This window comes from Dasypus novemcinctus, chromosome 15 (assembly GCF_030445035.2).
Source record: "Dasypus novemcinctus isolate mDasNov1 chromosome 15, mDasNov1.1.hap2, whole genome shotgun sequence".
Lineage (NCBI taxonomy): Eukaryota > Metazoa > Chordata > Mammalia > Cingulata > Dasypodidae > Dasypus > Dasypus novemcinctus.
The window spans coordinates 92,580,592-92,603,562 of record NC_080687.1 but is presented as its reverse complement, the minus strand read 5'-3'; the positions used below and the strand labels follow the sequence as shown (position 1 = coordinate 92,603,562).

The following is a 22,971-nucleotide window of genomic DNA, read 5'->3' as shown; positions in this document are numbered from 1 at the left end:
ACTTTTCTTTTAACTAGCAAGTATTATCAAGCTTTCCATAACAATCACTTTGCCAAAAGAATCCACACAAAGTACAAATGAAACTAGGAAAATCTGAATAGGATTGGTGAGTAGTATTGATGTTGATATCCTGTTTGTGCTATTATACTATAGTTTTACAAAATGTTAGCACTGGGGAAAACCAGGTAAAGAGTACATGGCATATCTCTGTATTATTTCTTACAACTGCCTGGGGTCTACAATGAGCCCAATAAAAATTTCAATTAAAAACTTTATCGCAACAACAACAACAAAAGACTCCACACACCTAAGACATGTGAGAACAAACTGGGAAGCAAAAATCTTTATTTTTTAAAAAATTCACATTTATTAAAAACAATTTCTAGCCAAATAATATAAAGCATTTTAAATTAATTACTTGAAAGTATGTACACTTTTTGTATAAGTAAACACTTGAAACTGTACAGATTTAAACATATATTCATTTAGCAACAAGGTGGAGCACTATCCCGACTCAGCACTTTGAAAGGTGTTTTGAATATTTTAGAAATCAAAAGATTCACAACACGAGAAGGAGTGCCGATAAATATTTTTATCTTTAAGAACACACTTTGCGCTCTGTACATCAAATCAGTCACAGTATTGTACAATAATCATGCCCTCATTTCTTTGGAAAGCCTATTAAAAAATCAAATGTACATATGATACACAAAACTGGATATTTTACAGTTTGTCATTTAAACATGTATTTCAAACAGCAAGTGAAAGTAAGTAGTCTTCCTTATTCATTTGTTTAATTTCAAAGAATGAATATGGACTCTTTACCTTTTATCTTCCCAAAATATAGTAAGCTCTATCAAGCAATATCCCCCACCAGTTTAACCTGCTTCGAGGAACATGTGACCTGTGAAAGACGACAGGCATGGGGACAGGCAACCTGCCTGGGCCCCAAGGAAGAGCTGTTTGAAGGGAATGAGAAGTGCTGCCCTACAAGGAGGCCCGGGTCCCCGCCTGCGCCATGAGGCCTGCCGGCTACAGTCCCCAGCCCGTCAGCATTGCACCCCTAGACCAGTGTTGGAACAATTCAAAAACTTTTGGACCAAAAGGCAGGCTACACTTACTATCACATCAGAGGCAAAACCAATCCAATCCGGGATTTGTGGGGAAATGCTAGGTGTGCCTAATTTATTTTATGATCCCTGGTCCAGGGTAGTAGGTTTCAAGGTGTGGGCATTCTGTCTTGGTCGTCTCTATTTTTGTTAGTAAAATATATTCTGCTTTAACAGGGCTGAGATCCCAAATGCTGGGCTCAGCACAGCCAGCTGAATATACAGGACACAAAAGAGTTCATTTTTCAAAGAACTGCTAAAACCAGAGGCAGTGCCCGGAGGCTGGTAATCCTGATCTTCATTTGTGAGACATACTACTCATCAGGTTTCCTTCTGCCCTTTATGTGGCAAGTTTAAGATACCTTAATTGGCACTTCCCACACACAAATACCGACTATTGTACCATGAAGAGCCTCGTTAAAGACCACAGATATCTGTGATGAGGAGGCAGGGCTCCCTACCTTTGAACTGTCTGCTCCTCAGCCACTGAAGGAGGACATACTGGGACCTTTTTCGAGGTCCTTACATCTTTAAATGACCTCACATCAAGCCTACATAATTCCCAGGACATTCCCAGGAAAGGTGAATGTGCTCAGAAGCATCCAAATCTACTTCAAACTAAACTTCAAAATGATGCGAGAAACATTACATTAAATATAGTGTAGAAATAACATTTCTGGAAGTAAAAAAATATAGTCACTATGGAATGCTCAGTGGTTAAAAGTGTTGCAGTGTTTCACACTTTAACAAATCTTACTCTTAGATGCTTTCTAATTAGCTGTATTTCCAGCAAGTTCTTCTTTGCCCTTGCTATCATAACCTCTTTTCATTGCACATCTTTTCTAAGAATGATTTTGCCACATGCCCACAAGAGTCACCTCTTAAAAGCTTACATTTCTTGCGGCCACTTAAAATGAGACCGTTTTCACCACTCGCAGATGAATCTTTGGCATTTTGATGTTTGTAAAAGGGGAAACACCAGTCTTCTGAGCACTCTGCTTACACTGCGCTCTGCAGCCAGCACTGAGCAGCATGCTGGTGTGGTTCTCAGGGACACTGCTTACAAACGATTCCTTAATGTCTTACAGCCGCAGGACCTCCCCGCACTCCTGCAGGGCACACCATTGACATAGACAGCCCAACTGGCCTGGCTATTTGGAAATCGACAGTAGTAGGTTCACCTGAAAAGCAACGTGATCGGTAATGTCAGTTCTGCTGTAGAACACCATAGTCAAGAAAAGTTGTTTACGGCCTCAAAAAACAGAATGAGCAAGAAAGTCTAAGATCTTAAAGGGAGCAGTAAACACAGCTGTAGGTGTGAGGGGGCCCACCAATGCTGATCTGCTTTCTGAAGCAGCCACTGGACACTGAGCGTCGGGGAGGCCCAGTGGGGAGCTACACTCCATCACAGATTCGCCACCTCTACGCCTTCAAGTCATTTAAAATCCAATGAAGGTGACATAAAAAAATATATATATAAACACTGACAAGTGACAGAAGTATATCTAAATAATGACACCTTTTTCTATGCAGAGTACATTTTGGGAAGAATTTTGAGTTGAATTTTTAAGTGACGTTTTAAAATACACAGGAACAGGCACAAATGAATTTTACTTCACACGCTCACTCTTTCTAGCCACACTGACCTGCCCACTATCTAAAGGAGGCCTGCATGTGACACCAGAGCCAGGCTCAACATCCACAGTGGGCACAGGAGGGGATGGCACTGTACATCTTTCATCTGCCACCAAGGGCCCCAGAGGGACCCTGCAGTCAAATCCTTCTAGAAAGCACAGTGAACCCTTCTATGAACTGCAAACTATTTTGGTGAGCGCAATACTCACCCTCTAACCTTTTATAAATTTGTACTGCCAGTGAGGAGGACACAAAATCACCTTTGTCTTTTTCCTTCCAAAAATACAAAACCTGAATCTAATCAGGAGGAAACAGGCACTACCAACTGAGGGGCTTTCAACAAAACAACTGGCCTGTTAAGGTCAATAAAGAGAAAGCAAGACCAGAAACTGTTACAGATTAAAAGACACTAAAGAGATGGTATATGAAAGCAGCACGTGATCTTGGACTGGACCTGGACTGGGGGAATTATCTACAAAGGACATTATTGGGACAATTGATGAAATCTGAATATGTACTGGGGATAATAGTATCAATGTTAAATTTTCTGTTTTGATAACTAGGCTGGGGTAATGTAAGAGAATTTCCTTGTTCTTAGGAAATGCAAAAGTATTTAGGAGTAAAGGAGCACAGTCTTTCCACTTAATTTCAAATGATTCACAAGAGGGAGGAGGAAGAAAAGGGAGAGAGAGAGAATGATTAAGCAAGTGGGGCAAAATGTAAACAATGAATAAAGGAATATATAAGGAACAGGAGTTCCTTATACATTTCTTGCATTTTCTCTATAAGTTTGAAATAGTATTAAAGAAGTTACAAAAAAAGTTTGTATCCATATACAGGATCATATGAAATGGGAGAGAAAGTGACAGAAAACCAGAGGACTTCCCCTAAGAACAATCTGCCAAATCAGATTACAGGGTTCTTATCCCAACCCTGTAACCTCTTGGGCAAGTGACTTAACTCTCAGTGCCACGATTTTTTCATCAGAAATTGAAGTAGAAAATGCCGTGTCTTTTTACCTCATAGGGCCAAGGGAAGACAGAACAAGGTAACACATGTAAAATGCTTAGAACAGAGCTTGGTATAAAGCAAGCAGTCAGCAGTATTAGCTGTGGTTACTATAACCCAGAATCTGTTCACAGTTCTGAAAGATGATTGAGGCACAGGGAGAGCAATGGTCTGTGTTTTTTCAGACTGTGATTGCAAGCACTGTGCGCTATGAAAATAATTTAGCAGTCTTTGACCAGCATATTTTTAACAAAACAAAAAAAGAGAAGAAAAGCAAAGTGAAGCAACAGAGTTATATGGAATGTGGGTGATTATTTACGGAAAGCTTTTAAGGTATAGACATCCATATACCCAAAGCAACACTAGTAGGAGTTGGGTGGGAACCCAGGAACTCTGCGTGCTCCTCACAAGACCCAGTCAACTGAGCGCCATCAGAACCACTTTCATTGTGTCTTTCTCCATGTTCGCAACTTACAGGTTCATATCTTCACCCCAGAGAACTCCCTGAGCACCAAATACTTTATCAACACATTCATGTGGGTGTAGCAGTTTGATATGGCTATGAATTCCAAAAATAGATACTGGATTATGTTTGTACTCTGGTCTTTACCTAGGCATGATTAAGTTATGATTAGGGCTTTGACTGGGCCATGTCATTAGGGCACTGAGTTCCCACCCTTTGGTAGGTGAGGACTCACAGATAAAAGGCAAGACAAAGGACAGAGTTGGGAGTTTTTGATGTTGGAGTTTGATGCTGAAGCCTTAAGCTGGAGCCCCTGGAAGTAAGCTCACAGAGGAAAGAGAAGCAAGCCCCAGGAAGAGAGGAACCCTGAGCCCAGGAAGAAGCAAACCCAGGGAAGAGAGGAACCCTGAACCCAGAGAGAAGCAAGACCCTGGACGGGAGGAACCCAGGAAGCCTGAACCCTCACAGATGTCAGCAGCCATCTTGCTCCAACACGTGAAAACAGACTTTGGTGAGGGAAGAAACTTATGCTTTATGGCCTGGCATCTGTAAGCTCCTACCCCCATATAAATACCCTTTATAAAAACCAACCAATTTCTTGTAGTTTGCATCAGCCCTCCTTTGGCCCACTAATACAGTGTGCACCAAAAAGATGTGCCAAACTTAACATGCACAAAGCTGAACTGCCCACTATGCCCCCACTCACAAAACTACCCCTGAAGCTTTGGCCTGCACAGGACAGGCATCATGCTTCAGCTGCTCAGGCCCAAATCCCTGGAACCCATTCCTTCTTTCACACCCTTCACCAGTCCATCAGTCAATTCTGTCCAAAGCCAGGCCACATCTACACTGGTCACTACAGTGGCCTCAGACCTGAGTTCCCTGCTTCCACCCCTGTCCCTCAGTCTATCTGAACCCAGCAACCAGGGTGATGCTCTCAAAAGAGAAACACATTATCACTCAGCTCAGAGCCCTTCAAGAGCATTTAATGCCACTCAGAGTAAACGCCAAAGCCTTATAAATACCTAGAACTGTGACGGGCACACAAGCACTCAAAAAAAAAAAAAAAAAAAAAAAGTATTAATGAATATTTAAGTGCACATACACATGTGTGCACTTAGTTGCAACATAAAATATATTTCTTATTTGGATTAGAGAAGATTTTGAAATGACTGACAGAGATTAAGGAGGAATGTGGAGAAGGTGAAGTTGCTTAACTGCACTGGAGAACACAGATCAGGTAGGGCGGGCACAGAAATGCCCCGAGGCCCCTTGGAGAGGCCATGCTGCCCACTGCTGGGAGTGCAGTCAGAGACGGCCTCCAGCCGGCAGCTCCTTCAGGGCCTGCCTCAGCTGCCGAGAGCCACCCCAACGGAGGGCAGCCCCCATGGCCGAACAAGGTGGGCTATGAGGACCTGGGGCCTTCTAGCACTGCCTCAGACCTGCTCTAACGGGCCACCCACTCCAGAGTTCACTACCAGGATGACTGGTGTCTTGCGTCTGCAGTACACTTCAACTTCCTCCTTTGCCCCTTCCTGAATCATCCCTACTTCCCTTCACATGTCTCGATTCTTAATAAACATCTTACACTTCAGAATCTATCTCAGTGCCTGCTTCTGGAAATCTCAACCGGCCATGCCAGGCTTATGATCTTGCCCAGCTAGATGGTTCCCGAACAAGCCCTTCATTTTCCAACATCGCCAAAACTTTACTCAAGTCTGCTCCCTGGCTGAAAGCCCTTTTGGAGTGTTACGTCATCATTCATTCTTTAAATCTAGCTCAACAGTTGCCTTTTCCTGTGAAAGCCTTGCCCAGTCTCCCTCATTCCATTCAGAAGTCTTCCCTCAAACACCAAGCATGCTATTTGTTCTCTCTTACAATGCCCACTACTTTAGCAGCTGAGAGCTTACATTCCTGGCCACATCCTAAACTTCTAAATTACACTAAAGACCAGAAATAAAATATACTCCTCATTACCAGGCTACTCCCCTAACACATAAGAGGTACATTATAAAAATTTGCTGACTGAATTGAAAAAATGGGCAACAGTAAACACAAACTGAGCCTATTATTCAGTTTTTTTAATTGAGGAAGAAGAAACAAAAAGTTTGAATATTCCCTTTTTTCCACTGGAAATCTAGGCTTCTTCTTATACAGGTTTCAAACAAAATTATCCAGCTACCTCAACACCACTATGAGTCTTTCACAAACAGTTCATTCATTTTAAACATAGCCTTTTTCAATATCAGAAGTATAAAAACCAATTAAGTGGGAAGGATAGAGGGACTGAGAGGTGACTGCTAAGGGGTATGGGGCTTTTCTTCTTGGAGTAATGAAAATGTTCTAAAATTGACTGTGGTGATTATGGTGATGAACGCACAACTCTGATTATACATCAGCCACTGATTGTACATTTTGGATGGATTGTATGGTGTGTGACAGTATCTCAATAAAACTGCTTTAAAAAAAAATTCTAAAGCAATCCCCAAAAACAGTTCAAAGTTTAAATTCTTGCTCATCAGAATTTAAATAATGAACAATTTTTTAAATATTAAAACTAGAAACATGGTTACTCAAAGACTATTTAAGTAAAACAACTAAGGGGGAAATGCACCATAACAAGGCCCCTCGGTCTCTGGATTACCTGTTCCATGGAAGGACAAGCTATGATTTGGACATCTTCAGGGCTGAACTCTTCCTTTAACAATGCATGGAACTTCTGGAAGACTTGCTGAATATTATTCTTAGGAAAAAGAGGAAATCATATTGAGTCACTGAACACATTAGCAGTCACATTAAACATGAAGTAGAGAATGTCGAATTGTAATAAAATTTGCCAAAACAAGTGGGAGAAATGTGTCTTTCAAAGATGACTAATTTGCACTCGTATTTCACATATAGCACAACCTAAGATATGTCAGATAATACCTCCTGGAAAAACTAAACTCTAGAGCGTCCTATCTACCCAGTCACTCCCCTCCCGCCCCCCACCCCTGCCAAAGAATAATAAGAATCTTCAGCAGCAATTTCTTACACAAAGGTAGTAAAAGTCCCTGGACATATAAAATGTACTTTAAAATCAACCAAAGGCTTGACTAAAGATGTAAGCTCAACACGGAACTGGAAGTTATGAGTTCTAAATTTGCTGTGACATTTAATCCCTTGGCAGCCACTGTGAGCCATTTATTTCCACGACTCACCAGTAGAACGTGGCGTAACTCCTGCTCCTCTAAGTGTCGGCCACATGCAATGGGAGCTGATTTTTTGTTGATTTTTACTAATTTCTACTTTGAATGAAAACAAAAAACTCAAGACAAAGTAAGGGTAGCAAAAGTATTATCATCAGCTTGATGCAGGCTTGGTAAGCCTTTCAAGAGTCAGTGATTATTCTTCAACTGCATGAGTACAGTAGAGCAACATTTTAAAATGTGTATAGGAAAAAGAAAATGGTAGCTGTGGCAAGAAGGCTTGAAGAGAAGGGCCGACATTCCAATAAATCACCATAATACTCACCCTAACAGGTTTAAACAAGATGAATTCAGTATCTTTATTGGATAGGTACAATGACATACTTCTCAATGTCAAAGGCAGCTTTGTTTTTATTGTCTTATAGGCAGCTGACACAAGGTCACTGACCTTTGCTGGAAAGAAATTAACCTTGTTAGTGTCACATAAGGAGAAACATTTCCATTTTAATTCAGAGGAGAGTAGAGGGGGGAAATAGCCAAAGAAAGATTCTTTATTTCCCCCTTAAAATTTCTTTCATTTTTGTTAGTTTATATCGTTTAATAATAAACCCTATAAATAGTTGTTAAGAGTGTACTATATATTAAATTCTAATCTCAAAGGTTGAGGCTGCTAAAGAATTTCCCCAGCATGTTTCAGAACATTCATCAGGCTGTAATATGGTGCCTTTGGAATTTGGAGATATAAGGTTTAAAAAAAAAAAAAAAGACATTTTCAGAGGGACACTCATAAACACTTCCTAATGAATGAGCTCAATCATTTTCAGAACTGACTCACACTAAAAGGTGTTCTCTAACCATCTTGCTGAGATCATTCAGAACACACCCACACAACACTAAGGAGATCTAAATACCCATTCTTTACTCTCTAGTGCTGTATTCTCAGGAGAAGAGAATTCCAGAAAATTATCACTGAAGTAACGATGTAACCAGAGGTAGTATTTGAAGCAGTAACATGATCAAGAGGAAGTACTTAAAAATGAGAACTTCCTAGCTGATGAACAAATCCAAAGATGTTCAACCTCACTCATAATTAAGGGAATGCAAATTAAAACTATGAGATCTTTTCAGACTGGCAAAAATTACTAAGCTTGAATGTACTGACGTTTAGCAAGGGTATAGGGAAAGAGGCAGCCTCATCCTCTGCTGATGAGAAAATAACTTGGCTTCAGTTCTCTGAAAGAACGGTAGGCAATATCTAGCAAATTTTAAAAACACATCCTCTTTAACATTTCCACTGCTGGAAATCCATCCTATGCATATACGCACAAACTGCCAAGATAGATATGCACAGGGATTTTTCACAGAAGCAGTACAGGGAAAAACAAAAACTGAAAACTGAAGAGAGTTGTGGTGGGGCAGTGTAAGAAAGTGCCCATGCTCTCAAGAAAAAAAGAACAATCCAGGAATTGCTTATTTTTCATAAAACAGATGAAAGCGCCTCCAAGACAAATTCCACTTGGTTCTATATTTATCACTAACCACCCTTCAGGAATCACAAAATCAGTTTTCAGACCTCTTAGTAACCAGAAAAAGAGTCCTAAAATGACATATTCCCCAGAGTTTAACACAGGATGATTCCAGAGAACCTGGTCCATTCTGAATGAGCTGGTAAGACCTGGTTTCTAGGGCAAAGGGGCCAAGACAGCCCCTAATGCTTCCACCCCAAGTGACTCATCACTTCTCTTTGACTCTAAGGGTGGGCTTCTCATATTACAGCTCATATTACAACTCCACTCCTCCACTGTGGCTAAGGTAGCCGAAAGATACCACCAGGGAAAGAGCACTGTCATTGCGCTATCCACCAAGACCTTCTCCCTTAAAAAGAAAGGAAATTGTTAAATGACAAAACAGCAGGAGTTACTTCCAGTCTCTATCTCAAGTCCTTTTGTCAGCTCCTTTTATCTCCTCCTGCTTTACTAATGACAACACTCTAGTAACGGGCTCAAGAATGCAATACACCTACCGCTGTGAATTCTGTTAGGGCTCCACCTGAGAAAGCAACAGCCCCTAATTTTTGAGGGAAAGAGGATCTTTCCAAAAGGGAAAGAACACCACATTAACTATGCATCAAGCCCCTACCTATGCCTAAGTTTCTATGCTGGTTTCTACCTATTTTTAAGTTAAGATTTATTGTACCCAAGAGTTTCACTTGCAAAAACATTCAAAATAAAAATCCGCTATTTCTAAATAAGCCCTACAAGTAACTGATACCTTGAAGCAAAGCCTCCAGTTAATCCAAAGATCATCAAAATTCCTTCAAGAGGAAAACGGACTTTGGCCCAGTGGTTAGGGCGTCCGTCTACCACATGGGAGGTCCGCGGTTCAAACCCCGGGCCTCCTTGACCCGTGTGGAGCTGGCCCATGCGCAGTGCTGATGCACGCAAGGAGTGCCCTGCCATGCAGGGGTGTCCCCCGCGTGGGGGAGCCCCACGCGCAAGGAGTGCGCCCGTGAGGAGAGCCGCCCAGCGTGAAAAGAAAGAGCAGTCTGCCCAGGAATGGCGCCGCCCACACTTCCCGTGCCGCTGACGACAACAGAAGCGGACAAAGAAACAAGACGCAGCAAATAGACATCAAGAACAGACAACCAGGGGAGGGGGGGAAATTAAATAAATAAATAAATCTTTAAAAAAAAAAAAATTCCCTCAAGAACCGTGCTGACCTAAGGCCTGAAAGCCTCACTTACCGACCGTGAGGAGTCAGTAGGGGGTTAACAATGGCACAGACTGTGTTCAGTATTTCCAGCATCATCAGCCAAAGAACTGGTTTCCTGTCTTCTGACAGAATGTACTGCAACAAGTATGCTCACTGTCTTTTAAAAGATGTCAAAATTCCCATCTCACTGTTTAAAAAGATCCTGGAGCACTCACCATCTCCATCATACTAAATAAAAGGCTTCAAGTATGACACAAAGTTTATTTGCAAATAAAACAAATCAATGCACATCTGCACTGATAACGTTCACAAGATGAATCTTTGAAATGTAATCCTGTCTTCCTTTCAAATACAATTGATCATTCTCTACATTTACAAATCTTTCTAAGAGATGCACAACTACTCTCAACTAATTAGTTCGACTTCAAATTTACCTGAAGCATTAATAATCATAACTGAAAATTTAGGAGTCAAAGAATGGTTTCAATCCTTTATCCCAAAGAAACTGAATACCGGACAGGCATAAGTACCTTTTCAACATGGACAACCTAAGATAGTATAAGTTGATTCCATTAGGTGCCTGTTGACAGTCAATGTTTCATGGATGCTAAACCAGAGTCATACCTTAAATCTCTGTATAAGAAAGGGCTGCCCTCCAACCTCAACACAGTTCACCAATAATTCAAACACTGCTTCTGTCACCATTTTGCCCTTCTTAGCTTCGAAGGATCCCTACTACAGTATGGGCCAATGGACAGAAAGAAAGGCCAACCTAACAAATGGTTTGTTCTGGTTTAATGCCACTTGCAATGCCACAAAATATACCAGAAGTAACCCAGTCATGATCTTAAATGTCTATCATCTAATGCTAAAGACACACACCATTTAAAAAAAAAAAACCTCCAGCACAAAAAGATTTGCATTTAGGAAAGAGTAAGATTGGGAACATCTCAAGCATATCTGTCTCAGCCAGACAACAATGTTGTCTGTCAACTCCCAAATGCAGTCAGTTTTACAATTATTTTCACACATTCTAAAACATTAACAAACTTCAAACTTGCCTAAAATGTGGAACAAAATAATGGCCCAACATTTCTTCAGATAATACTTGAAAACAATATCACTCTCTCCATACTTTCATCCTATTGAATACATCGAATATTTTCATCAAAGCTCTTACAAAATGGAAGCAAATATACAGGAACGAGCAGATTCAAAGTTTTTCCATCTAAGCCACGTTTTATTTTTCACTAGGTAAATTGATTTTATTCTTCTTTCCTTGGAATGCTTATTGAAATGCAAAGTAGCAATGGCCAATTAAGACATTTCAGCTTCAAACTGAATCTTGCATTAATCCAGACCATCATACCCCAGAGTGAATAGGAAATCAACTCCAAACTTTCAGAGCAAGGACTATATAAATGCAAATTATATAGCCCAACATCCTAAGAAAGAAATTCAAAATAGTAAAATCTGGATACCTGGTTGTGCCCAAGGCTGCTGTGAGAGGGTATACTTGGGACCTCCCTGACTGGCCATTGTTTTTAATGCTGAAACCTGGTAGAGAAGACAAAAAGAAGAAAGTGTCCATTTCACCAAAAACAAATTAAACAGGTACAGTTCTCAAGGGACATACAACAACATTCGAACCCATTAAAACAATGAAAATAAAATGTATAAACCTAAAACAAAAAAGGTATCTCAATTTTTTACAGCTAATAAAAATTTTTTAAGCAAATTTTATTTTGTGATTTCTTAGAGAACTTTGCAAATGCATATATATATTACCATATATTCCCTGATAAAAAACCGTATAAATGTTCTGAGGCATTCTGTCTGAAACATTTCAGGGTAAAAAGCTAAAAATAAAGCCTAGAAAAATGTCAGCACAAAATGGGTTTCTCCTTATGTGGACTATTATACTGATATTAAATTATTATATGCTACTAGAAAAATGTCACCCTGGCAGAACAATATCTACTTTACATACCTAGAGGAAGCTTTTTCTTATTATATCATAAACAGAGAGAATGTCATTAAAACAAGCATGACTTTGGAATAACATCAAAAGGGGCACTTCGCCAAGCAGAAGTACGGGTCCAGGTTTGGACACCCATCTCCTAGTGGTTCCAAACATCACAGCTATTCCTCTCACTTATTGTTCCTCAGCATCTGATTACAGAGGAACAAATCCAACAAAAGCACATTTAGCTACTTGGGCAATGCAGTTTTTAAGAGAGAAAATTATGGTGGAAGTAAGGGGAGAAAGAGCAAAAAACACATTTCTAAAAACTAGATTCTTGAATGCCAACAGTCCAAGTCATGCCCCTCGATGAAAGTCTCATGAGAAAACCTTGGGCATTAACTCTTTTGACTTCTCACACTGAGGTGATACAAATACTTCAGACAGAGGATGAGCCCAGCCCAAACACACCACGTCAACCTGGAGCTCGCCAGCATTGCTATTCCACAAGTTTCTACTCCTGGACAGTTCTATAAGAAATCATCCTTTTCCTCCTGTCAGTCAATTCCTCTCCATGTCTTTATTTCTTACTGTGAAATTCAGCTTCCAAAAGGGAATCATACATAGGATTCTAGATTAATTAGACAATGATAAAACTACTGTTCATACTTCAGTATATATTATCCCAAATAGTTTCCACTGCAAATATATAAAGTGTATATATGCATTTACAAAAAATGGGAACATACTGTTTTGTAAACTTATTGCCCCACTTGCTCTATATTGTGGATGTTTTTCTATGTCCTAAAGTCATATTTTAATAGTAATGGGTGCCCACTATTCCGTTGATTGTTTCAGAATTTATCCTGTTTCATAATGGTAGATATATTTAGTTTCAATTTACAATTTTTTAATATTAAAAACACATACAGGAAGCAGATGAGCATCCGCCTACCACATGGGAGGTCCAAGGTTCAAACCCAGGGCCTCCTGACCCATGTGATGAGCTGGCCCACATGCAATGCTGATGTGCACAAGGAGTGCTGTGCCACACAGGAGTATCCCCCATGTAGGGGAACCCCACATGCAAGGAGTGCACCCTGCAAGGAGAGCCGCCTTGCACGAGAAAAGTGAAGCCTGCCCAGGAGTGGCGTCATGCACACAGAGAGTTGATGCAGCAAGATGATGCAACAAAAAGAGACAGAGATTCCCGGTGCTGCTGACAAGAATGCAAGTAGACACAGAAGAAAACATAGCAAATGGACACAGACAGAAGACAATGGGCAGGGGGAAGGAGAGAGAGAGATAAATAAAAAATAAATCTTAAAAAAAAAACACACACACACACAAAAAGCACAAACAGGGAAGCAGATGTGCCTCAAGCAATTAGGCTCCCATCTACCAATATAGGAAGTCCAAGGTTCAATGCCCAGGGCCTCCTGGTGAAGGCAAGCTGGCCCGTGTGGTGAGCTGCACAGGAGTGCTGCCCCACACAGAGAGCTGGCACAACAAGATGACGGAACAAAAAGAGACACAGAGGAGAGATAATAAGAGATGTAGCAGATCAGGAAAAGCTGAAGTGACGCAAAAGAACGATAGCCTCTCTCCCACTCTGGAAGGTCCCAAGATCGGTTCCTGGAGCTGCCCAATGAGAATACAAGCAGACACAGAAGAACACACAGCGAATGGACAGAGAGAGCAGACAATGGGGGAAGGGGGGGAATAAATTTTTTTTTAAAAAAACACATACAAGCTTTTATGTTTGTCAGTATTTAGTAAAAGATCCTTTATTTATCCCCATTCAAACCTTGATGAGAATTTTCTTCAAGTTTTCCCCAATTAGCCCAATCTTTTTAAAACCCTACAGGATGAACACAGACACATTTTCTCACAATGCATTACTGCAATTATTTGGATAATGTATATAAATATTTACATTGCTATATATGTCTTAGTGTCTACCTATTTTTCTATCTTGATTTCCTATTAGGTTATAACTCCTTGAGGGCAGAAATTAAATTTATAGGTCAAATTCTTATTACAAGCACTGTATCAAGAAACAGTTTAAATGTATAGTGTTGCTGAGAAAGTAACACTTCAGAGGGAATATTAAGAATAAACTTGCAATACCTGAGCAAATTGCTTGAAAAAAAAATTGAATATGGCTAAATACGTGAGTATGGTTTTAACAAGCCCACTGGGGAGAAAATCAGGAGATTCAAAATAGCCATGTTCTGATTTTCTCATTGCTGGCATTAGCCAGTTGATGGAATTTAACTAGGAGACAGAGAGAGAGACCAATTGGTATAAATCCACGTATCTGGCGATTAACAATGTAAAGATATAAAATGTCCACTTCTCAACCAGCCATGCAAAATGGAAGGGGGTACAAGGCCAACCGCAGCAATGCCGCACCCATGGCCAGGATGCTGCATCACCCCCACTCCCTCAGTAATTTCACACTCAGAAAAACTGTCTTTTCTCCCTCATGCCTTTGACCTCAGGTATGAACCTAGAGATACGCGGCCCCTGTCTTTTGTGTTTGGCCTCAGTGTTGTGTTGGGAGAAGTGAGCATGAAGGAAACACCTAACAAAATGTTCCTCTGCTCCGGTTACATATGAAAGAGCTTCACCCAACTGCTGTTCCTCTAGGACTGTGGTAGACATGGTGTTTAGAATCCATGGAACCTGCTGTCTAATTCCATGTTCTGCTGTGACAGTATTAACATGAGGAGTGTGCAGTCCTCAGGCAGGCTGGCCCAGAAACACTGCCTGCCAGGTCTGCTCAGCCATGTTGGAGGGGGAAAGGAGTCCCCTCCTTGTGGCAGGGGGCCTTATCTTGTCACCTGAGCACAATTGGTCAAGTTCGTCATGCCCTCCAAATGTCTACGCTCAGTCCTTCAATTATCGGTTCAACCACGGCCAAAGACAAAATTTCTCCAGAGACAGAGGGAGGAGCAGGCAGTGAGGAAGAGCTCAGAGTCCAGAGCGTGGCAGCCACAGCCTTGCCGGCCTCTCTGGCTGGGCCCTGCTAGCATCTCTGAAGGCTAATTGGACTGACTGTGGACCCCAGACAAGCAACAGTGTCATCAGGGTCACCTTTGTTTCTGATCAGTTTATCATGGTACCAAACTAAGTCAAAATAGGAGCTATTTATAGAGGCAGCAGCATTTAATGCCTCACATAATGCAACGCCTATTTTTCAAGTTAACAAACGCATGTATCTACACAGATGTATTTGCTGAGAAGTTAGGTCTATGGCAGGCCAGAAACCACAACTTGTGATTTCTCATTATTTTTTCTTAGAAAACATTTTTATTCATAGGAAATGTGGTTAACATGTAAATAACATACATGTCTTGATTTCCAGAATGCTTATTAAATGTATATACTACCACAATTTGCATGAAGAAATATTCTTTATTAATATTTTGTTATAAAGTGAAGAGTTAATAAAATTCAAGGGTTTTGGGTTATACAAGCTCTCTTGCAAATACTGTTTATGCAATAAAAATCGAATTACTGTTTTAAAAAAAAAAAAAGGCAAACCCATGTGAAACCAAGAGGGCAGTAAATCACCCATCTCCAGTCACAGGGAGCCATGCTAGGCAGGACTGGGGTCACTGCCACACCAGGGCAACGTGGGAAGAAGGAGGGCCTCCACCACAGGCAGAAAACCGCAATGTGGTAAAGAGCACAGCTTACAGGGGTCAGCTGTGATCAGCTCTGCAAAATTTGCACACACTCTTAAATGTAAAAACTCTACAAACCTATTAAAGGCCTCAAACCAAAAAGCTTTCACAACAGGAAGCGCAGAGATTGCCTAGACAGAATCATTAAGACTTGGGCTTACTATCTCTTCCTGCCAGCATCCTCAAAAGAGGGGAATTTAAAAAGAAACCCAGGAAGAACTCGAAATTACTTTAACAAACACATAACAACGTCTATACCTTTGTCATGAACTCCTCCAGCTGCTCTCCAAACAGCTTGGTCTGCTGCTGAATAAACTGCTCACAGGCTGACTTCAGATGACGGTCTACATCTTTTTTAGAGTCGAGATAATGTTCTCTTATCTCAGGAGTGCCCTTGAAAAGAAGACAATTTCCTCCTGTTTATATGTGCCTAAAAATTACGACACACAACATGAATGTCATTTATCTCCCACCATCAATGAAACAGACTCCTCCTTACCTCCAACAAGAACTCTATCAAGGCATTGTTGCTATTCAGCCTAAAAAATCTCGGAACGGTCATAGGGTTCAGGATTTTAAATGCTGCATCTGCGAAACAAAATTACTCATCCAGTCAATAGGTACAGTTGCAAGAAAAAGCCTATCTCCTGTTTCAGGGTATAACATACCCTAGTTCCCTACCACCACGATACAAAACAAGTTTCATAATCACCAACTTTCCTACATAAAAGGATAAGGTTGAGATGGGTACCCATGACAGCTACAGACCCCACTCATGTATTTTTCTGTAAGACAGAATTGCAAAATGACTATTAATCTCAATTATTTACTTACGGAGAAAAGAAAAACTGTCATTTTTCTTTTTTAATTATTAACACCTTAAAATTTTTCACTACTTTATTTTTAAGGCATTAAATAGATTTTCTAAAATATATGTGTGTATATGTGTATGTGTGTATTCATATCCACATACTTACCCAGCTTCTTTGTTAAGATCCTTGCTGGCACAGAAATTTATTCATTTGAAGTAGAGTGAATAAACTAATGTGTCAGCCAGGAAGAAAACACCATAAGGACATATTTAACCCTTAACCTCCAGACTAACTAGAATCTATCCAAAGTACTGACTGAGGTCTCATTGATGTTCAAATGCAATAAGATTAAAAAACAGTTAGTCATAAGAGGTTAGAGGCTTAAAGTAAAGACAGCAGGTATTAAAAAGTGAGAGTAAGACAAGACCATTTCTTTGCTTTGCTTTGCCAGACTGAAGAAAGCAAAGCTTGGAATGGTTCCAGTCCTCATTTTGCAAGCATACAACAATAGTCCTCAGAGCCTTGACCCCAGTCTTACTGCAAAAGGACCACTATCAGATCCAGTAGTCTGGGTAAAGCTTTAGTACATGACAATGTCTACTGACTTTTTTACAAGATAGCTGAGAGATTCTGGCTGCAAAAAAATGGAACAATTCACATAGGCTTCATAACATATGGGGGAAAACATGCTTTAAACCAATTTTGCCAAAACTCAAGGCTATTTCATTTTCTCACAGTGGATCTACCCTAAAACCAAAGGGCAACAAATTAGGAATTAGGAAAAAATGAAGGGAAGAATCAACCCATCTCTGTCCCATCACTTAAATATGGACAGGACTATGTGCAGCAGTATACTTCAGGGTAAAAGAAATAGTCCCATGCCTCATACTGAAAGGAAAGAAGGCAATCAACCAGAATGGTCAAGAGATGGAAGTTTCTGGTGAGACTAAGGTTTTTTTTAAATTATACTTATATTTTAAGTTTTATACATTTATGTATTAATATATATAATAAAGGCACATAACAGATTCATACATATATAAATTATACATTCTCTCTCTATATATATATATACAAAAATAGCCTCAAAGACCAGTGTTTGGGGGAAAAAAAGTCACTAAATACATGAATAATACACAGGATTACTACCCAAATTCTGGCATTAAAAAAACAAAAAAATACCCTTTGTGGTGGCAAGGAGAGCACCAGGAAAAAAGTAAACTTACTTTAATATGGCTTATCATTATACAACTTATCTCAGCTGACTTAATTCAAGGCCACTCACAGTATAAGCACAATAATGAGGGAACTAAAAACTTTCTTTCAATTCTCCCAATATATGAGAGAAGTTAATTAATTATATAAGTGGATGGTTGAAGGTATTGAGAGCTTAATTCTCTCTTGGAAACGGTTAAGAAAAAATTAAGCTAAGATAAATTTGTAAGTAACTGAAGGAAATTGGGAACATTTATGGTATCGCTTTAATTGCTTAAGATCAACATCTTGAAAAGTAACTCCTTTGATCTTTTAACAAATCTCTTAATTCAGTCATAGACAAAATGTTAGGATGGGTGAATCATCTTTCCCAGGATGACTTCATGTCTACCACCAATGCAAAGATCAAATCTAGATGATTACTGACAACCAGCTGATTCAGTAATAATACCACTGACAATTATTTAAGGGCCTCAGGCTTACAAAGCACTTTTACATTTTCATTCTTAATGATCTTGATAACCCTGTGAGGGTATCAGGACAGGTTGATTAAGCTCATTTTACCAACCAGGGAGCTGGAGTAGAGAACTAAAAGACCCATCCAATATCACACAAGAGCCAGGAAATGATGGGCCAGGAACAGAATTTGACTCTTTCAAACTCCTAGATAAGTACTCTTCCCATTTTATCCAGCTGGATTCTTGAACTTTCATGAATTGACCAACTTGCCAACTCAATGTTTAAAGTCATCCCAATTAGCTGACATTTTAAGTATTTATTACACTTCTCATTTTTTAAAATTTGTTCTGGTTAAAAGCAGTCTAAGAGGAAAAAAAATTTACAAATGGAAATGCTCAGAAAAAGTTCCTTTTGTAAAGTAAATACATCAGGTTAGAGGCAATTAGGATGTCCATAGCTCAGCTCAGTATGAACAAGATGCCCAGCAAGCAAAGCATGCAAAATAAAATTGCAGATGAACATAAAATAAACCTATAACCTGTACTGACACATCTGGACAGGTCAAACACACCCAACTGTGCCAGCCAGATCAAAGAAATACCTCTAGTTTTCTTGAGGTCCAGGGAAATTTCCTTAATGGTGAATTCTGTGTGAAATGGAGCAATTTGTTCACGAAGAATCAAAAGGTGCTTAATTAAGAAAAGTTGTCCATCAATCTGAGTCTAAATTTGTAAAACAAAAAAAATGGATATTATCACAGATCAACTAAAAATATAAGCACATACAACAGAGCATTAATCATTAATCAACCTACCTAGACAGATTAATGAATGAATTAAGCCCTTCACCTAACTCTAAGGTACCAATTCTCCTTTTTTGTGCAATGAATTCTCCCCACTGTATCCATGTGAGGAATTATCTGGAAATATTTTGCTTCACTCTTATTAACCCTGCCACCTGCTCTGCTAAGTAAGTTAAGTCAAACAAAAGGTAGTAAAACAACACATTCAGCAAAAGAAGTCAAATCTACTTCAATTTGGTGAAGACGTAGAAGAGGTGATGCCACCTAGCATCAGCACGAAACAGGAAGGAAAGAAAGCGCAAAGCAAGAACAGGATTCTGACCACTCACTTTCTTCAGTGCCATGGCTTCAACAGCCAGAACACCAGAAATACGCATATTTACTCTCAAGTACCAAAAGAGCCTCTACATGTAAAATGATTTGGGGTTACCATTTTAAACTGTCCTGACACAAACAGAGCCCTGCCTGCCTACACCCTGAGGGTGTCTACGTTTCCTTTTGCCCTCTCTCAGGACCTACCCACACGAGTCTTGTGATTCCCGCTTAATTCTCAAAGCTCTGGCCTAGTCCCTATCAGTGAACAATCACAGGTCTCATTTCAGGAAAGATTCTGTATATCGAGAAGAGCAACACTTTGCTTGTTCCTTCTTCCTATTAGTCAAAGTATTTCTCATGACATTATATTTATTAAGAAAAAAATACAGTTGTTCTTCAGTCAGCAATATAAATTTTAAAGGGATTTCTAAACAAAGTGTTCCTCCCTGGGCTCTTTCTCCCTCTTCTAAATAAAGACAACCAAAAAAGTATAACTGATATGATGGAAACTCACTTTACACACTGGAACATAGCACAGTGGAAAAATAGGAAATGCTACATATTCTAAATACTTGCTCTCTTTCTAAAAGAATAAACAACTCTGGTGGATAAACAATGAATAATAGAGATTTGACTTGCTTTATTAAAGCGGTTATAATCTAACAAATAATATGTTAATTTACTGAAATTGATGTTTGAAAAAAATTAATAGCACAGTGGCTAGCACAAATGGCTGGTGCTCATTTGTTAGCAGGACAATTTCTTGTCTTAAAAAAAAAATACTAGAAAAGTCTTTAAGATATTTTCATTGATCACTTTTTTTTTTTTAAGGTACTGGGGCTGGGAATTGAACCCGGGATCTTGTAAGTGGGAAGCCAGCTCCAGCACTTAACCACTAAGCCACATCGGCTTCTCTGGTTTCCTCATTTGTTTGCTTGCTTGTTGTTTGTTTTTTTTTTGTTTTTTAGGAAGCACCACGAACCAAACCTGGGATCTGCCATGTGGGAAGCAGGCACTCAACTGCTTGAGCCACATCTGTTCCCTCAAGGATCACTTTTAAAAAGCTGAAAGGAAACATTACATAAACTGTCATGAAAACAAAAAAGTAATGCTTACCAGTTTGAGGGCTTCCTCATATATATATTTAAACCCCTTATAATTCATAGGAGACAGATTTAAAAGAGGATGCCCTATTTAAGGAAGACAAAAGACTGAGTAATCTAAAGGCTCCTCATTCCTTCCTTAAAAAAGAGAACAGTGATACAAGAAGACAGAATCATATGAATTTTTTTTTTAATTAGGTCATTTTCCCCCTCCTGATCATGTAGGGAATACATGCTCATTATAGAAAATCTGGAAAATAAAGAGTAGGGAACTGGGGAAAAAGCATCCATAGTCCCCTAAAAGTTTTCATTGTCAAATATTTTGGTCAATACATTTTTTCATTATATAAAGTCATAGTGTAGATTTGATTTATGGCCTGTGTGACTTTTTTTTTTGCCTTAATATATTTGTTTCATTTTTAGAAATTTAATAGTATAAAGTTTCATTTTTAGAAATTTAATAGTATAATATTCCACTGAATGGAATGTGTCCTCACTACTTAACCATTTCCCTAATATTAGATGTTTCCTGATTTCACCTATTTTTTTAAAATATGACAGCTGTTAAGTTACTTAGCTCAGCCATGGAAATACTTGTTTTACAAGACTTATATCTGCCTGCCTATAACTTAACTTTTCATCCTCTTCTAGTTCCCATATCAAAATTTCATTTCATTCTCCATTCCATGAACAGGAGGATGCAGCAATCATAAAAGTAGATCTTCTCTAGCAACAAGATCCCAAATCATTTTGTGCGGAGGTTTAAAAAAAAATTCATCTACCACCTGAAGTTAGAAATCAAGTTTGTAAATTTGCATCCAGAAAAGTTCTCAAGGTTTGAACACTCCAAACAGCAATGATTTTTGGCCGTAAACAATCCCTCAGCTCTCTCTCTGTGGGCAAAGGGTACTTTTAGTGGAGAGTTAAGCAAAGCAGCACTTTCAACCATTGTTTACTTCCTGAAAAAAACAAAACAACTGAGAGGCCATAGGGGAAGCACATGCCAGTAGCTTTCAACCCCAAATCCATTCTCAGTAAAAATGGAAGGGAAGCAGATGTGGCTCAACTGATAGAGCATCCGCCAACCACATAGGAGGTCCAGGGTTCAAACCCAGGGCCTCCTGACCCGTGTGCTGAGCTGGCCCATGTGCAGTGCTGATGCACTCAAGGAGTACAGTGCCATGCAGGGGTGTTCCCCGCATAGAGGAGCCCCACGAGCAAGGAGTGTGCCCTGTAAGCAGAGCCGCCTCGTGCAAAATAAGCGCAACCAGCCCAGGAATGGCGCCACACACACAGAGAGCTGACATAGCAAGATGACACAGCAAAAAGAGACATAGATTCCCAGTGCCGCTGAAAAGAATGCAAGTGGACACAGAAGAACACACGGCAAATGGACACAGAGAACAGATAAAGGGGGTGGGGGAAAGGGGAGAGAAATAAATAAAAATAAATCTTTATAAACAAAAAACCGTAAGCTGCAAAGGAAGAGTCATGGCAACTACTTCTAGTCACACAACCCAAGAGCCACAACTACCAGGCCTCAAAACTGACTGGCAGGTTTCTTCCACATGAGGCCACTGACGCTGTTTAAACATCTTTGTAGGGATAACTACAAATTGCTACTTTCCTTTGAAAATGCTCTTTCAGGAAAACAACAGCCTACCACTTCCGCAGTTGCCAATACTACAAAAAGAAGCCTTTATCCTATAGAATGTATAACCTAAGTCCCATAAATAGCACAGTCTTTATTTAGCACTATAATGAAATACCAGCTTCTCTCAAAGGGCCTCAAAATTAAATATATTTAATTCTACTACCAAAATGGCTGGAAGCTTCTGTGTCTACAGATAACATGCTATATTACACAATATTATTAGAGGTAATGAGATTTCACCTAACACTTCATCAAACCTTGTTTTTGCTGATAGACTCTGATGCTCCCAGTAAAGACTGAATGCAGGCGGACAATGCTTCCTGAGATAATCCTTGGAACACTGCCCTCTGGTGGAGTAAAAGAGAAACATCAGCCTAAAGCACGACAAAACAAAAATTCTCTAGTTTGTTCATTATTAATATTGAAATAATGAAAATGCTCTAATAATGACTGAAGTGATGAATACACAACTATGTGATTAGAGTAAATACCAATGTACACCTTTGAGGAACTGTATGCTTTATTAATATGTATCAATAAAATTGATGTTTTTTAAAAGGCTGGGAAAACAAAGAAATTGAATGTTTGCTTGTCCTCATCTGTTAGATTATGTTATTCCCTGGAGTTTTCTAATCCCGTGCAACTTTTCTAGACCAGCAAATAGTTTTGTATTTTGCATTCATTTCTTCAAACAATTACGTGACGCTTCACCACCTGTACATGAGCGCCATCTTATGCCAGGCACCGTAGCAGACAAATGTGGGAAACAAGGTGGATATGGTTCTGACCTCACTAAGACCTCATGCCAATATGACCTCATGTCACAGGACTGTGTTTAATC

General features: G+C 39.6%; 1 protein-coding gene across 1 annotated transcript in view; it reads right to left on the bottom strand.

Moving 5' to 3' along the window:
- Positions 1-328: 328 nt before the first annotated feature.
- The window catches only part of COG3 (component of oligomeric golgi complex 3), a 70,430-nt gene continuing 47,787 nt past the window's right edge, over positions 329-22,971 (bottom strand). Inside the window, exons 16-23 of the mRNA XM_004457857.4 lie at positions 22,388-22,477; positions 18,858-18,978; positions 16,270-16,358; positions 16,029-16,163; positions 11,597-11,672; positions 7,729-7,856; positions 6,860-6,958; positions 329-2,290 (exon numbers count right to left, since the gene is read on the bottom strand). Coding sequence (XP_004457914.1) covers positions 2,261-2,290; positions 6,860-6,958; positions 7,729-7,856; positions 11,597-11,672; positions 16,029-16,163; positions 16,270-16,358; positions 18,858-18,978; positions 22,388-22,477 — 768 coding nt within the window. The 3' untranslated portion in view covers positions 329-2,260. The remainder of the gene's footprint in view (positions 2,291-6,859; positions 6,959-7,728; positions 7,857-11,596; positions 11,673-16,028; positions 16,164-16,269; positions 16,359-18,857; positions 18,979-22,387; positions 22,478-22,971) is intronic.